The sequence below is a fragment of the Ornithorhynchus anatinus genome, chromosome 9, assembly GCF_004115215.2.
Source record: "Ornithorhynchus anatinus isolate Pmale09 chromosome 9, mOrnAna1.pri.v4, whole genome shotgun sequence".
NCBI classification, from domain to species: Eukaryota; Metazoa; Chordata; class Mammalia; order Monotremata; family Ornithorhynchidae; genus Ornithorhynchus; species Ornithorhynchus anatinus.
In genome coordinates, this window is record NC_041736.1 from 7,598,271 (window position 1) to 7,616,547 (window position 18,277).

General features: G+C 44.6%; 1 protein-coding gene across 1 annotated transcript in view; it reads left to right on the plus strand.

Moving 5' to 3' along the window:
• The window catches only part of GALNT13 (polypeptide N-acetylgalactosaminyltransferase 13), a 301,009-nt gene that overhangs the window by 276,721 nt on the left and 6,011 nt on the right, over positions 1-18,277 (plus strand). The window contains exon 11 of the mRNA XM_001511774.4: positions 6,583-6,717. Within this exon, the coding sequence (XP_001511824.2) occupies positions 6,583-6,717 (135 nt within the window). The remainder of the gene's footprint in view (positions 1-6,582; positions 6,718-18,277) is intronic.

Here is an 18,277-nt window from a genome sequence, read left to right on the forward strand (position 1 = left end):
GAGGTTTGGTGAGGATAAGGAACCTGTCTACCAACTCTGTTGAACTGTACTCACCCAATTGCTTAGTACAGTGCTCTGCACACAGTAAGCACTTAATATGTGCCACTGGATGATTAATAGAAATAGTTGTATTTATGGAGCATCTACAGGAGACAGTGTAATTTATTAAGCACTTGGAAGATAGAGCAGAACCATGAAACTCCCTGTTCACCAGGAGTTTGCACTCTTCATAATAATCGTGGTATCTGTTAAGCGCTCCCTCAGTGCCGAGCACTGCACTAAGCACTGGGGTGGATACAAGCAAATCGGATTGGACATTGCTCCTGTCCCACGTGGGGCTTACAGTCTCAATCCCTGTCTCTTAGGGGAGACAATCTGTCAACCCCGTGAGGAACAAGGACTCTGTCCAATTTGATCACATTACTTGATTAGGCTGAAGTAGTTGATGGGCTGGTAAAAAGCCAGAGACGATTTTCTACGGAGATTTGGCTCAGACTCATGGACCCGTGGGATCATGGGAGTTTAGAATGGAGGCAGAACTTTAGGCCTTTGCATCTATAACTTTTGTATGTTCTCCTCCTCTCGTCTGTAAGCTCTCTGTGGGCAGAGAACACTGTCAGTTCTTTTGCACTCACCCAAGTGCTTGGTAGAGTGCTCTGCACACAGTGATCGCTCAGTGAAAACCACTGATTAAATGATAGACACCATCCACTCGTTTCCACAGAGGGCCCTTCTCTGCAAGAGAAATCCAGGGGGAAGTCTGCCTAGGGAAATGCAGCATGATGAAGCCTAAAATAGCCACTTACCGCTCCAATATATGTAATGCTAAAATAAAGCAGTTTGGGTATCTGGAGCCTAATGTTTGTTTATTTATTAGGTTTCTAAAATTGTGCTCCACATTTAAACAACCTAAGGGCACACTAGAAAATATGTTTCATTAAAAATTAAGGTGAAAATACACAAAAAGCAGAATGAGGAATGATTGTACCGTGTGGGGTAAAGCCACATAAAATGGGCAGCGAGACTATAACTAAAGGCCCCATCTAGGCTCTTTTCGAGACAGGTCTATATAAAATAGCCCCCGTTGTATGGTAATGTGCCTTCTGGAAGATAGTAGGTGGAGGAATCCACCAGCCATTCCCTTTGGAACAAATGCCAATCAATCAATCTGACTCCATTTCTGGGTATTGTGTTAACATGGACACTGTAAACAGGGGAGGCTTGTCAATACATAGCATTTCTTCCAGTGACCATCTGTGGGAGAATAGCGTTCTCTGGGCAATGAAACTGGGTCATTGAAGCACCCTAAAAATGAAAATAATAATAATACTGATATTTATTAAGCACTTACTGTGTGTCAATCAGTGTTCAAGCTGGGGTAGATGCAAGTTAATCAGGTTGGACACAGTCCCTGTCCCAGTGGGGGCTCCGAGTCCTAATCTCCATTTTACAGACGAGGTAACTGCAGCACAGAGAAATGAAGTGACTTGCCCAGGATCACACAGCAGACAAGTGGCAGAGAAAGGATTAGAACTCTTGTCCTTCTGACTCCCAAGAGTTCCTGACATCAAAGACCAAAGGAGACAGGGGTGCTGAGGGGAGGGGGGCTATCCCCGAGGGAGACATGGGGCTTCTCAGAGGTTGGAAATCATTCTTGAAATGTCTTTTGTGTTTTGGTGACTCTTGTCCAGCCAACAGGAGATGAGTATTGCTTGGTTGTGGCAATCCCTTGGGGATTCGTGGGTGTTAGATGTCCCGTTAGGAGGAATTATGCAGACTGAGGCTGGGGAGAGGAGAGGAAGGAGGGGAGGAAATCAGGTGGGAACTCTGAGGACTTAGTCCATTATCCTTCCCATGAAACAAGCAAAACAATTTTATGAGACTGGCATCGATTGGAGAAGGGGCCTGTCTGAGCTGCAGAATCTTCCTACAAGATCCTGACAATACTCTGTGCTGGTTTGTCCTGACCAGGGGGCCAAGGGCTGGGGCCCATCACCACCAGTTTGGGATGGCAGGAAGGCTAATGGCCAGTGATAGTAGTAGCGGTGTGGCCCACTGGCCCAGGTAATAATAATAATAATAATGTTGGTATTTGGTAAGCGCTTACTATGTGCACAGCACTGTTCTAAGCGCTGGGGTAGATACAAGGTGATCAGGTTGTCCCACATGAGGCTCACAGTTAACCCCCATTTTACACATGAGGTAAGTGAGGCACAGAGAAGTGAAGTGACTTGCCCACAGTCACGCAGCTGACAAGCGGCAGAGCGGGGACTCGAACCCATGACCTCTGACTCCCAAACCCGAGCTCTTTCCACTGAGCAACGCTGCTTCTCAGCATGAACAGAAGGTAGAGAAGAAGAGGTAGAGTAGAAGAGTTGACTGGTGGTGGTGGTTTGGGCAGCAGCAACAAGAGTTGCTCAAAGCTGTGCCTCAGTTACCTCATCTCTAAAATGGGGATTGAGACTGTGAGCCCTATGTGGGACAGGGACTGTGTCCAGCCTGATTTCCTTGCATCCACCACAGCTCTTAGCGCACTGCCTGGCACAGAGTAAGTCCTTAACAACTCCCATAATTATTATCATTATTATTAAAGCGGCCCCAGCCAGGTTGCGTGACTGGACCCTGGAATATGATGAGGAATCAATCAATGAATCAGTGTCATTTGTGAGCACTTTCTGTGTGAAGAGCACTGTACTAAGTGGCTGGGAAAGTACACTTTAAAATAGTTGGGAGGCAAGAGTAACTGCACACAAGGAGCTTACAGTCTACAGGGAGAGACAAGTGTTAAAATAGATTGGGGTTAGGGGAAATAATAAGGAAACCACCCACCTCCATCTTTCCCTTTTCCTCTCTCCTCCCTTTCCCTTTTCCCCCCTCTTCCTTCATTTCTCTTTTTCCTTCTCTTTCCCCCCTCGAAACCTGTCTTCCCCACCCCCTCCCCGCCATTTTCTGACCCCTCCCCTCTCACTGCTCCTCTCTTTTGACCCTTGTCCAGATACCCGATTTCTACAGAAGCAGCGTGGCCTAGTGGAAAGAGCACAGGCCTGGGAGTCAGAGGACCTGGCTTTTAGGCCCAGCTCCACCGCTTGTCTTCTGTGTGACCTTGGGCAAGTCACTGCACTTCTCTGTGCCTCAATACCTCATCTGTAAAATGGGGATGGAAACTGGGAGCCTCATGTGGGGCAGGGACTGTGTCCAGCAATTTGCTTGTATCCACCCCAGCACTTAGTCTAGTGCCTGGTACATAATAAGCGCTTAGCAAATATCAATATTACTTTTATCATTATTATTCCCTTTAATCTATGCCCTGCAAAGTGTGGGGAAATTGAGTAATTTTGCCTGTGTTTTTCTTCTTCTTCTTCTGTTATCCTCTCCCACCCCCTTTTATGGTATTTGTTAAGTGCTCACTGTGTGCCAGGCACTGTACTAAGCTGGGCTAGATACCAGCTAATCAGGGTGGACAGAGTCCCTGTCCCACATGGGGATCGTAGTCTTAATCCCCATTTTGCAGATGAGCTAACTGAGGCACAGAGAGGTAAAGTGACTTGCCCATGGTCACACATTAGACATCGGCAGACCTGGGATTAGAACCGAGGTCCTTCTGTCTCCCAGGCCCATGCTCTTTTCATTCATTCATTCAATAGTATTTATTGAGCACTTATTATGTGCAGAGCACTGTACTAAGCGCTTGGAATGTACAAATCGGTAACGGATAGAGACAGTCCCTGCCCTTTGACGGGCTTACGGTCTAATCGGGGGAGACGGGCAGACGAGAACGATGGCAATAAATAGAATCGAGGGGAAGAGCATCTCATTAAAACAGTAGCAAATAAATAGAATCGGGTGATGTACATCTCATTAACAAAATAAATAGGGTAATGAAGATATATACAGCTGAGCAGACGAGCACTGCTTGCCCCTTCTCAGACATGGACTGCCTCTCCCTGACCAAAAGTTCGCGTAAAATACCACATAGGTTCTCTGCACTCAGTTAATACCACTGATCCACTGACAGTGACCAGCAAGTGCTTCTCTTTCTCATCTGGCACAGACTGTGTTTTCCCATCAACCCTCCTCCTCCTCTTCATCTCCTTGAAATTGGCTTTTAATGTAGCCAGGAAAATAAATGCATGGGCCCCTAGCAATACTCAAACCTAAAGTCTGAAGTTAGTGAATATTTGGGAAATGATTTGAATTCTCCCTTTACAATACATTTTTCTTCAAAAGATGATAGTGTTAATCAAGGATCGTCTCTCCCAGTTGAGTCTCAGAACCAGAAGAGGGAGCCCAAGCTGTCTGCACACTGAGATGCTGAAGGAAAACTAGCTTGCTATTTAAACTCACTCTCCTGTTCTCCCCCTCTGTCTTTCCCTCTATCTCTTTCCCTATTTTCTCCCTCTCTCCCTGCCTCTCTCCATTTTCTCCTCATCCTCCTTCCCTCTCCCTTCTTCTCTCCTTCCTCCCAATCTCTCCCCTCTCTCCTTTTTTCCTCTTCCCCCTCTCCCCCTTACCTTGCTTCTCTTTTTCCCCACTCTCTCCTCTCACTTTTCTCCCCACCCTCTCTCCTACTCTTTCTCTTTCTTTCTCTCCACCTCCCTCTGCTATCCCTCTCTGTATCTCCCTTTGTCTCTGTGCTTCTCCATGTCTTTGTATCTCTTGGTGCATTTCTCTCCTCTCACTTTTTTCCCCACTCTCTCCTCTCACTTTTCTCTCCACCCTCTCTCCTACTCTTTCTCTTTCTTTCTCCCCACCTCCCTCTGCTATTCCTCTCTGTATCTCTCTTTGTCTCTGTGCTTCTCCGTGTCTTTTTATCTCTTGGTGCATTTCTCTCTCTCCAGGGAAGCCTGGAAAATTGGGGGGAAATCACTATAGAAAGAGTTAAGGAATCAGAAAGAAAATCCTTCTCTTCTCCATTCAGGGGGTCATATGACATTGGAATCAAATGGGACAATATTTGAGAGAGTTTGTTGTGGATGGGTGTTGCTATGCTTTGAAAAAGGGTTTTAAGAGTAATAGTAAAGATAATTATGGTTTTTATTAAGCACTTGCTATGTACCAGGCACTTTACTAAGTAAGCGCTGGGGTGAATACAAGCAAAGGTGTCCTTAAAAATGCACATTAGGGATTTCTTAGCCTACATGTAACTCACTTTGACCTAAATACTGCACACTGATATACAGGAGCCAAATGGTTTGGGGGTCAGAAGAATCTAGTTAAGGAAATGGAGGGCTTTCATATTGTCAGTAAAGCAACTGGGTGACAGTTTTCCAAAAACCCTACTAGATAATTGCTTCTTAACACCTGAAGCACCCCCAGCTAGGTTTGCAATCTAATGAAAAAGGTTTGATAATCAATCCAAGTTCTTTGTCATGATTGGGGCTGGCTCAATCAAGCACTAGCGGTGACTGAGTAACTATACTTTCGCTAGAGCTTGGCCAAGTGCAGAAGAGAAGCAACGTGGCTTAGTGGAAAGAGCATGGGCCTGGAAGTCAGAGGACTTGGGTTGCAAACCCCACTCTGCCATCTATCTGCTCCATGACCTGAGGCAAGTCACTTAACTTGTCTCTGCCTCAGTTACCTCATCTGTAAAATGGGGATTAAATCTTCCTCCCTTCAATTTAGACTGTGTTCCCCTTGTGGGAAATGGATTATGATCAGCCTGTTAATTTTGTATCTACCCCAGTGGCTTGGAACAGTGCTTGACACGTGATAACTGCGTAATGAGAATAATAATGATAAGAGTACTTTTAAAGCGCTTACTCTGTGCCAAGCACTGGGGTAGATAAAAGTTAATCAGGTGGGACACAGTCTCTGTCCCACATGGGGCTCACACTCTCAATCCCTATTTTACAGATGAGGGAACTCAGGCCCAGAGAAGTTAAGTGACTTACCCAAGGTCTCACAGCAGACATGTGGAGGAGCAGGAATTAGAACCCAGGTCCTTCTGACTCCAGGCTCGTGCTCATCCGCTAAGCCACGCTGCTTCACAAAAAGTGCTTACCAAAAGGACCGTTAAAAAAAAAAGAGTTAGAAGATACTATTCCCTCTCTTCTGGAACGGAAGGTTCGAGCCTCCTTGGACCTAGCGCTACAAGTCATGCCAAACAATAGAGACTTCAGGAATGTTGCAGGAACCATTCTCAAAAGGAAAACCCCCCTGTAGCATCCAACATTTCTGCACGGTTCTCTAAAAAATGTTTACACCTGTCTTCTCAGTATGTGGCCCGCAATTCAGATTGAGTTGTGCAACTTCGCAACATTGTCTTTTTAAAGCTCTCTTGCGAAAGAGATTTCACAACTGCTCCATGTTTTGAAGAGGAATCACTTCTCCTCTCCATGGATGGAAGAGCCCAGGAGTACTATGTTGATAGTAACCTATAAAAAGTTATGAAACACCATAAAGAACAAAAATTACCTCTCAGTGGAGTGAAATCACACCTACCGGCCAATGATTCTTCCTAGCAAATGGGCATCTCACATTTCGGACAGGCTTGACTAACTCTAACAACCTGGAAGCAGAGAGTGGTCGGAGGGATCGGTTATGGGGATCCTCACTCTGAAGTCACTTCTTTTTGTCACTCAGGTATTTTCTTACACAGCCGACAAGGAAATTCGCACCGATGACTTATGCTTGGACGTTTCCAGACTCAATGGGCCCGTTATCATGCTAAAGTGCCATCATATGAGAGGAAACCAGCTTTGGGAATATGATGCTGAGGTATATTTCCTTAATTCCAATTATTTTAAAATGCCTTAACTTTATTGATTTTACACAACTACTCTCACTGTTGTTTTTTCTCTTAAGCTGGAATTTCCATTTACTCATAAAATGTCCCATATTCCCCTTGGTACCTGGAAATTTTTAAGCAAATTGTCAAATGCATATACGTAAGCATAACAATCCAGGATTCTCAAAAATGGGTCATCGTGAGTATGATGAGTTTTGTTAAATTAAAAGTTGGACTTGAATGAAGGCAGGCATTTAACTTTTGATTTTCGACAGCAGGTAATTTACGGGGATCTAAAACCTAAATGTGGAGTGGGCCTCAGCTGAAGCGAGAGAAAAGGATGATTCCGACCGGGGCTTTTTAATTAATAAGATGGGAAATAATTGTGTTGAAATGTTGGTGTTCTTGGGGGAAAGATTTCTACTCTATTAAAGACTTTTCACAATAAAGTTGGCCTTGAAAGTCCTTGGGCTTTTCCACTGAGGGCTGCAAGTAAGGTAGTAGCAATAATAGTAGTAGTATTATTTATAATAATAATTATGGTATTTAAGTGCTTACTATGTGCCAAGCACTGTTCTAAGAGCTAGGGTCGATACAGGGTAACCAGATTGTCCCACGTGGGGCTCACGCTTTGAATCCCCATTTTACAGATGAGGTAACTGAGGCACAGAGATGTTAAGTGACTTGCCCAGGGTTACCCAGCAGACAAGTGGCAGAGGCAGGATTAGAACCCACATCCTCCGATTCCCAAGCCTGGGTTCTTTCCACTGAGCTTATCATTCGCCGCTTGCCAGCTGTGTGACTTTGGGCAAGTCACTTAACTTTTCTGGGCCTCAGTTACCTCATCGGTAAAATGGGGATTAAAACTGTGAGCCCCACGTGGGACAACCTGATTACCTTGTATCCCCCCCCCCAGTGCTTAGAACAGTGCTTTGCACATAGTAAGCGCTTAACAGATACCACCGTTATTATTATTAGTAGTAGTAGTAACAGCAACAGTAGTTATCGAGCACCCGTATCGTACACTTCACTGAACTATTTGGGGAAATAAAGCATATTGAAGTAACCCCATCCTTGCCCACAGAGGTTAATTCTAATAAATTGCTCGATAGTAGCTGGCACACGAATGGGGGGTTCAAACAAAGTCACAGCTAGAGAGGTCAAAAATAAATGAAGCAGACTTATATTGAGTACTGCGTGGGGTCAGCATGTATTTGAGATACAGTTAGGTGGTTGGGTTGGGAGGAGCCAGGAGTGCCAACAGGAGAAAATGGCAGATAGGTAAGAAGGAGTGGGAGATCCTTATATCCCGTGGTTAGGAGTAGTTGTTTAATGCGGAGAAAAATGAGTAGCCAGTGAAGAGGGGAGTGTGATACGTTCTGAAAGGTGTCCTGTGAAGATGATTCAAGCAGCCGCATGTCGGGTAGACCGGAGTGGGAAGAAGATTGGGGCCCGGAGACCAGCTGCAGTATCAGCCAGGAGGAGATGTGGACTTGGGCTGGGAAGCAACATAGCCTAGTGGATAGAGCATGACCCCGGGAGTCAGAAAGTCCCGAGTTCTAATGCTGGATCCCCCACTTGTCAGTTGTGTGACCTGGGGCGAGTCACGTAGCTTCTCCCTACCTCAATTCCCTCATCTGTAAGATGGAAATTAAAACCGTGTACCCCATGTGGGACATGGACTGTGCCCGATCTGATTTAGCTTGTATCTACTCCAGTGCTTAGTACAGTGCCCGGTACCTACTGAGCACGTAACAAATACCACACAACCACAAAAAAAGGTGGCTCTAACCAGTAGTTGATAGACTGGGGCCAAGAGCTCCCCAGTGATCGGTGGCCTTGCCATGGACACAATAACTGCAGCTCTGGGAGCTGGGAGGATGCTTTTCTTTCTTCAGAGAAGTTTACCCCGATCCCTTTCCCAAAACATCGTGGCTGGTTGGCTACTACTATGCTGGTTTTTAGAGAGAGGCTCCTACGGGGCACTCTCGCCCAGAAAGTGATTCATTCATTCATTTATTCATTCAATCTTACTGTGGGCAGAGCGCTGTACTAAGCGTTTGGGAGGGAACAGTATAACGGTAACAGGCACATTCTCTGCCTACAGTTATCTTACAGTCTAGAGCTGGGAGACAGACGTTAATGTAAATAAATAAATTACAGCTATGTAAATAAGTGCTGTGGGACTTGGGGGTGGTGAATAAAGGGAGTAAGGCTGGGTGACGCAGAAGGGAGTGGGAAGAGAGGAGAGGAGGGCCTTTTGGAGAAGACCTCCAAGGCCTTTTGGAGAAGATGTGCCTTCGGTGAGGCTTTGAAGTGGGAGACAGTTATTGTTTGTTGTTTGTTTGTTTGTTGGATATGAGGAGGGAGGGCGTTTCAGGCCAGGGGAAGGACGTGGGCAAGTGGTCGGCGGAGTGATGGATGAGATCGAGGTACAGAAGTGATGTGTTGGGTAGAATGGCTGGGCCCTGGCCAGATACCCTGATTGGAAGCAGAGGCGTGCGGGTCCTCCCACAGTAAGAATCATCCTAGAGAGAGATTACCAGGACGGGAAACAATCGATCCGTCTGCTCCAGAAGTGGAAGACCTCACTCCCGGGCTCCTCTAGGCATTTAAGACCCCGAATCCAGGGGTCTCCAGCAACGTCTTTCTTTCCCAGAGGAAGATTCTAGATGCTACCCGCTGGATAGACCCGGGTGGCAGAAGGACGCAGCCTTTCGGTTGGAAGCGTGAGCCATCTGCCTTTCGTTTCCAAGATAACCTCCCGGAGGAGATTATATAAGGCCGTGTCCCATGAAATTAAAATTATGGGAACTTTGAAGCCGACAGGACGTCGATACCCTTTTGTTTGGAGAAAAGACATGACACAACAAAATCCCAGTTGGGGAATTTATAGGCAAGCGCTGTGTAAAAATCAAATCAGCCATCAGATGGAGCTAATAAAAAAGAAATATCCTCCTTTGTGCGAAGAAACTAGGTGGGAACGGCTTCATTTCTCTCCACAGAATAAATGGTTTGGCTGTTCTGTATTTTCTACTTTATTAAGTGGTTGCTGATTTATATGGAAATAGAAATAAATTGTGCTCTCTCAAAATGACTAATATTCTAGGATTAACAAGCTTCTCACTTCTCTGGGGCCTTTTCTAAGCCTTAAAGTTTGGTCCCAGATCACTCTTCATAAATGGCATTGTGAGATCTCATTAATGTCTTTGCAAATCTGACATCTTAAATTTTTAAGATCCTTTTTTAATGTCATTTAAATTGCCTACTAGGTAAGAGCAGAAGGCTGACTTAACCTTTCTGGGACTTGAAATTACTGTTCTGCAGAATGTAAATATTTGTGTTGATTCTTAGATCACTTAATCATCCCCTTGAGCTATGGAAGATTCCCACATCTGGAACATAATTAATTAGGGAACTCTATTGTGGCTTCAATATACTCTGCCTCAGTCTCTGCTTTCTCTCCATTCCCTACCTCTGTCCCTCTCTTTTTCTCATTTATATCATCAGCACTGACTTCCTCCTCCTTGTTTCTCATCATCATCATCTTTCATCTCTCATCAGTTTTTAAGAATACAATGAGAAACCAGTGGCTCTATAGCCTAGGTCTGGAAATATGATCTTCGCTCACATATCAATTTGAAATTTTAACTTTCCCCCAGTCTTCTATAAAGGACCAGATAGCAACAAGCAGAAGCTATACCAGATGTACTGGTTCCTTAAGGGTTTGACTTCTCTGTCTGTTACAGGGAATTTTACCTGTTTTTTTTCCAGTGTCTAGGGGCAATAAGATGTTTTTGTGTCAGCTTCCACCCTAAGTGCAGCCGAATGGTCACATTCCAAGTAAACAAATCCATTATCTGATTGAAGAGCCGTTGGTGGATTCAAAGATGGCACCCTCTGAGAGTGAAATCTTACACGTGTGTGCCTAAGTGGCTGAATAATAATAATAATGTTGGTATTTGTTAAGCGCTTACTATGTGCAGAGCACTGTTCTAAGCGCTGGGGTAGACACAGGGGAATCAGGTTGCCCACGTGGGGCTCACAGTCTTAATCCCCATTTTACAGATGAGGTAACTGAGGCACAGGGAAGTTAAGTGACTTGCCCACAGTCACACAGCTGACAAGTGGCAGAGCCGGGATTCGAACCCTTGACCTCTGACTCCGAAGCCCGTGCTCTTTCCACTGAGCCACGCTGGCTGAAAAGTCTGATAATAGTGTAAGTTCCTCCCACTGATTACTTAATAGCATTAACTCTATTCTGTGCCAAGCACAAGGGACGGTGCTCTTCACAGAGTGAGCACTCAGTAAATAGGATTTATTGAAGGATATGAGACTGAAAACTCTGTATTTGCTAATTGAAGTAGTAACATTCGTAGTAATTATGATATTTATTGGGTGTCTATGGAGGGCAGTGCACTGTAGGCGATCCTTGGGAAGTCCAACGGATACCTACAAGGAGCTTATATTTGAATGGGAAGGATAGCCCTGGCACTGAGTTTGAAGCTACCTCTTTTCAGTATCTCATCAAAATCTAAGCTCTAAAACAAGGTTTTCATTCCAAACTGCCACATGCCTGGCTTGTGGTTCTATCACTGTTATCTCCCAACGGTACCCACATCCGACCCTACATTTGAGACCATTTCCTTGATTCTCTAAGATGTACCGTTTATCTTTATCTCCTATTCCTCCCCCCAACTGCCTCCTTCAACTCTCCTTCAGCAGTGGCTATCTTGGGTATCTTGCTATCAACCATTCCTTTCATAGATACCATTCTCCAAACCTGGGTTGCAAAGGCCATTAGTTCAGAGCAAGAAAATTGATGCTGTTAAAGAAGAGAAAACGACCGGGAGTTCCTTTCTAGAGAACAACACGAGGGCAGATTGCAAATAGCCTGCTTTATCTACCGACCACAGAATTCCAAGTGAGTTTGGACTCTCGACATGATCTTTCACTTCTGAAAAATTGAGAGCTTGTGACCGATTAGCTCAAAAACACGCACAGCCACCATTCCTCATAGGTAATGGGGGAAAGTTACCATCTGCACATATTTCAGCCGAGTGTTTAACCTCATCTAAAGATAAAGATGCAAGAACGAGGATTATCCGTTGAGGAGAGTGAATGGACTGCAGGTCAACAAGAGGGCAAACATAATAATATGGAGCATCAAAAGGAATAGGGCGTACAGGGATGGAGAGAATCTTCTCAGTATGCTCTGCTCTGGACCGACCCTTTCGCGACTCCCTTGTCTAGACCTGGACTCTAGAAGTCGAGGCATGTTTAAAGGAGGGGCAATCTTTCTTGACTTCAGCGAGACTCGTGATTCTGCCCACCTGACCTATTCATGGATAAACTAGGCAGATAACTCCCCAAATTGAGAGATCTATTCACGTGTTTTGGATTGATGCCCAGTGAGATTACAGATGGATAATAGGTAACTTTGGGGGTTAGGAGACGTTTGGATCCATCTAGCTTATGTTCTGGGGCCCATGCTGTGTACCTAATTCTCAGGTAACCAGGAGAATGGGCTAATAATCATGCTCCTTTAAGTTGCACGTGTCCCCCTGCAGAGAGATGGGGTCGATACAAGCAAATTGAGTTGGACCCAGTCCCTGTCTCAAATGGGGTTCACCGTCTCAATCCCCATTTTACAGTCGAGGTAACTGAGGCACAGAGAAGTGACGTGACTTGCCCAAGGTCACACAGTAGATAAGTGGCAGAGCGAGGATTAGAACCTATGACCTTCTGACTCCCAGGCCAAAAGATTGCAAAGTGAGCTAAGTAAAGTAGAGAATAGTCCAACAAGAATAAGCCCAAGCAGAAACACCTATGAAGAAAAGCAAAATGGCACCGATCCAAGCGGGAAAACCAAGTGAATACATTACCTGAGTACTGAGGATTAGCCCACCTTAGCCTATGACCTAGAAAATTCATACTTTTCTAACTGTAATTAGAAAAACAAAATAACCAAGTTAAGGTCGGGGGGAGGACGGCTGAGACGGGAGGAAAGGCCAGCAGACATGTCTGCGTTTCTCTGCCTTTCATTTACTTGTGCGTTCTGTGGGATCGTGTGGGATAGTTTAACTAAAGTGGTTTGGAAGTTGGAAACATCAAAAGCTTTCCAGAGCAAATCGGGCAAGTCTCCTAGATGAAAACATCACTTTTCCAGACCTAGGAATATTTGACTCCCAGTGATTTATTGGAGCCAAGCCATATTCACTCAGAATTTCACTTTCTACTAACGGGATAAATAGCGCACAAAAAGTACTTCCTATTTAGGTAAATGCCGATTACAAATCAGCTCTGTCAGTATCACTAAATTGCTTGAAACCCCAAGTGTGCACGTTCATAGAATAATGAGGATCCCCTTTACATTGAGCAGCCTGAGCAAAGGTCTGCAAGTAGCACAGTGCATTTACTTTTCTGTGTAGGTCTATCATTTTCCCTCTTAATACCCATTTCTTAAATAACACATAAATGAATTTAGCTCCATACTCCTGTGATATCTGGCTCCTAAGTGTTCAATTTTGATGGAATATTTGCATACAGAGCACATAGCGGTACATAATTCCCCAGTTTGCTGGGAGGCTTTCATGAAAATTGCATTATTTACCGAGTTGCTCTGAAAACCTGTAATGCGATTGAAGAGCAAAAGAAGATATTTCTCACTTTGAATTTTCTTTTCTTGGTCTGTCTGCTCAGCGGAAAAGCTTTAACTTGAATTCTAGATTAATGAGTTTAGCTATTCCTCTCATTCTCGCTTGTTAGGCTGAACAGTTTCCCTGGTTTGAATATCGTTAAAAATTCTTCTTTTCCCATTTTAAATGCATATCCTATGGCAGGATATAATTGTATATAATTACATTTCTCTGGGAGGAGCTGAGTAGCTATGTACAGTTATAAATTTCAAGACTTGAATTTAGCAGGACACATTTATGCTCAACAAACACTAAGCAACCAGGAATGAAGAGCACAGTGTACTGCTAAAATATTCCTGCTTTTCCAGCCACAGGGGAAATGGATTGAGCAGTTCTTAGATATATCAGTTCTTTTGCTGAGAATAAGTTTCTCTTAGCCACATCCTAGGGAATTTTGCACAACTACCTGAAGTATGGCACGAACAGAAACAGTATATCCTAGTGGATAGAGCATGGGCCTGGAAGTCAGAAGAACCTGGGTTCTAATCCTGGCTCTGCCACTTGTCTGCCAAGTGACCTTTGGAAAGTCACCTAAATTCTCTGTGCCTCATCTGCAAACTGAAGATTAAGTCTGTGAGCCCCCATGTGGGACAGGGACTGTGTCCAACTTGGTTAGCTTGAACTATCCCACTGCTTAATACAGTGCCTGGCACATAGAGAGCCCTTAACAAATACCATTAAAAAAAAAAAAAAACTTACATAAAACATTTGCCACTGTCCCAGTGAAGACCTTAATTTGAAAATGTATTTGATTTTGTTATTGCTTTTCTCTGCTTCTGCCAGTACGCAGGTAAATGGGAATATGATTTGAAGGTAAGTGCGACCTCGGTGATAGAATCTAAGTTATTCTTGCCCTAGATCTGACCCACATTTCCTTTTAGAATGCTGTTTAGGACAGAAAAAGATTGCCTTTCCACCTTCCTGTTGTGAGGTTCATAATTGAAATATTATTAGGAAGAATCTACTAGTGTGTAAAGTCATCAGTAGCTCAGTCATACTTTTTTAATTTCTGTCTGTAGATAACCTGGAGGTTCAGTTTTCGGTATGGAATTTTGGGGGCACACATAGTCAATGTCTTCGGCCGTTCATCTGCAGAAAGGGTCACATTCCTAGGAGAATCATTTTTAAATTTGTGGCTTATAACTCCAAGCAGTAGAATAAAGTTCATTTTCATAATTTTAGCTTGAAGGTGGAAGCTAGGAAATACAAATTATGGCATTCAGCCTCCAGCTGGGAGGTGCTAAGAAATGAATCCAGAGCCAATGCATTAGGACTTCATACCTTTTTTGGAATCAGGAGAAAAACCTGACTACTGACTATTGTATTTTATGAAATAGAGTATTGTAAACCACAGCACAGTAGAAAAATATTGAAATTAGCCCTAGGATGAAAGCATTAATGGACAGCTGATTGGAAACTAAGATTTAATCTGGTGAACTAGAAGGACGTTATAAAATTATTGTAGACTTTCCAATAGTGTGTCAGGTTTATGTAAGGATAGTTCCAGTGTACTAGCCTAAAATATTACTAGGGTGCTATGTAGAAAATGGGTGTAATTCATTCATTCAATCAATCGTATTTATTGAGCGCCTACTGGGTGGAGTACTATATTAAACGCTTGGGAATATGTACAATATCAAACCATAGACTAGCCTGCACTGGGGGCATTTATGCTATTGTAAATAAACACCGCAAATGAGAACGGTGTAATCATGGGTGGTTAAGATGAGTAGAAAGTGATACAATACTATCCCATCTTAAAACAGCAATCTCATTATTATTATTAATAATAATGATGGAATTTGTTAAGGACTTACTACGTGCCAAGCACTGTTCTGAGCACTGGGGTAGATATAAGGTAATCAGGTTGCCCCAAGTGGGGCTCACCGACTTAATCCCCATTTCACAGATGAGTAAGTGATGCACAGAGAAGTGAAGTGACTCTCCCAAAATCACACAGCTGATAAGTGGCGGGACTGGGATTAGAACCCGTGACCTCTGACTCCCAGGCCCGTGCTTTTCCCCCTAAGCCACGCCGCTTCTCTCATTAGAGCACTACACGTAGCTAACTACCAATGAAGGGATCACAGAAAGCCGCTCTTGAGCATCCTTTCTCTTTATACAACTGTGAATCAATCAATCTTATTTATTCAGCACTTACATTATGAGGAGCACTGTACTAAGCACTTGGGATAATACAGTATAGCAGATACATTCCCTGCCCACAACGAGCTTACGGTCTATAGGACATAAGATCATTCATTTTCCTGCCCCTTGGGATGTTATTCTATCCAGGTGCTTCAGTGTTTTCTCTCTCTTTTTTTAATGGTATTCGTTAAGAGCTTATTGTGTAAGCTCTTACGGTACTAAGTACTACGGCCTGGGTAGATACAAAATAATCAAGTTGGGCCCGGTCCTTCAGAGTTTGAATCTCCATTTTACAGTCGAGGTGCCTGAGGCACAGAGAAGTTAAGTGACTTGCCCAAGATCACACAACTGACAAGTGGAAGAGCCAGGATTAGAACCCAGGTCCTTCTGACTCCCAGGCCTGTGCTCTATCCACTAGGCAACCCTGCTTCTTGTCTTTGTATTCCCGAGCTATTCTCCACCAGGAAAGACGAACATTCAAATGGGTATTTTACCCAGATAAACCGTGTTAGACTTAATAGTTCATACTTCTAATCCATTCACAGAAAATGCACTTGTTTTGTTTTGCTTTTTGTGATATTTGTTAAGTGCTTACAGGGTGCCACGCACTATACTAAGCACTGGGGTAGATACAGGATAAATTAGGTTGGACAGAGTCCATGTTCCGCCTGGGGCTCACAGTTTTACTCCCCATTTTACAGATGAGGTAACTGAGGCACAGAGAAGTTAAGTGCCTTGCCCAGGGCCACACAGCTGACAAATGGCGGAGGCAGAACTAGAACACAAGTCCTCTGACTGTGGTAAGAGGGGGCCGAACGACTGAATCAAAAGAGGCAGAATCGAAAGTAAGAGAGGACTCGCCTCGGCCCGCGTTTCCCAGTGGGGGCCGTTGTTTAGTCATTGCTCACTGCCAAGTTCCTCAGGAGGAATCTGTGCACAGAGAGACCTTCACAGCGGATGCACACACAACCACCGACATTGTCGGTGTCAGGAGCAGGTTTCTTCGCATCGGAGACAAACATCTGAACACGTTCACCGGCTTTGCTGGGTAATTACTCTCCGAGGAGAAAGTTGCGCTGGAATAAAGTTGCACAGAATTGAGGCTCCACTTCATCATTAGACCAGGGAAAAATCTAGCCTGATGCTCTTCCAGAAAATAATAAGCTCTGCTTTACAGCCAGTTTTTCCTCAAGAACAATCTGAACATTCGTCTTGCGGTCTCGGTAAAGATTCCAGTGGGCTTTCTCTCTCGGAATTCATTGGAGCCTCAATTGTTCTCAGAAATTTTCGAAGGGACAAGTGAACCTTATCCTGAATAGGTAGCCACTGGGCTGGATGATCCAAAACTCCACATTCTGAGTTTCTGCACGGATCCCACAGGCTCTGAGATGCACAAAAACTCCCATATCTGGACTCCACCCTTCTCAAAATCTGACTCATCTGAAGTAACGTCACCCTGCATACTGCAGCAATTAGCGCCTCTGCCCCCGCCCCGACCCTATTGCAGAAGTGCACTGGAGGGGGGGTCCGTGAACTCGCGATCAAGGAGCTGAACTCGACTGACCCCCTCAGGTTCCTTCCGGACCCCTTATAGAAGCAGCATCACTGAGTAGAAAGAGCATGGGCCTGGGTTCTAGTCTCGACTCTACCACCCGTCAGGCGGGTGACCTTGGACAGGTCACTCACTGCTCTATGCTTCAGTTTCCTCATCTGACTTTCAAAGTCACTGTTCATCTAAAAAGGCCTGATTCTTGTCCATTCCACTGTTGAATAAAGTGACCAGCCAATAGGGGCTGTTTTGCCTTTCTAGTTATACGTCAGGATCAAATCCTTGGACTCTAACGTGAGTGTCTTCTTAACCCTTCGGGCTGTCCGTTGAAAAGGCCAACGTGGTTCGAAGTACCAGAATTCTTATTTTCTCCATTTTGGGGGAGGTGGAGGCACTATCCATTGAGTTGGGCAGTGTTCTAGTCACTTTGGGCAACTACCGTTAGCTGTGTCTTCAGCTTGGACTCAGGGGCAGTCGGGAATGCAACGTACCCTATTAGATAGAGCACGGAACTGGAAGTAAGGAAACCCTCATCCAAACGTGAATCCAAATACAAGGGTGACAAGGAAGGGAGTGGGAGATGAGGAAATGAGGTGTTGGTTGGGGAAGGCCTCTTGGAGGACATGTGATTTAAATGAGGCTTTGAAGGTGGGGCAGAGTGATTGTCAGATATGAAGAGGGAGGGCGTCTCGGGCCACAGGCAGGACAGGGGCAGTCCCAAGTCTGCTGCTGGCCTTCTGTGTGAGCTTGGATAACCCACTTCACCTCAGTTTCCACATCTGTAAAATGGGGGAGAAAATCGACTGTGAGTCCCGTGTACCAAACTCTCAATCTTCTATCTTAGCGGTTGACATGTAGTACGGTCATATTAAATACTATAATCAGTAGCGTAGTAGTGAGAGTTGTTATCTGCTGTGTGACCTTGGGCAAGCTACTTCTCTGTGCCCCAGTTACCTCATCTGTAAAATGGGGAGGAAGACCGTGAGCCCCACGTGGGACAACATGCTTAGCTTGAATCTACCCCAGCACGGAGAACAGTGCTTGGCTTAACAAATACCATAATAAGGATAATAATAGTAGAAATAGGAGGAGGAGCAGCAGAAGCGTCAGTATTAGTGGTACAGGGGGAATTTCAGGGGCAAACTGTGACCATTT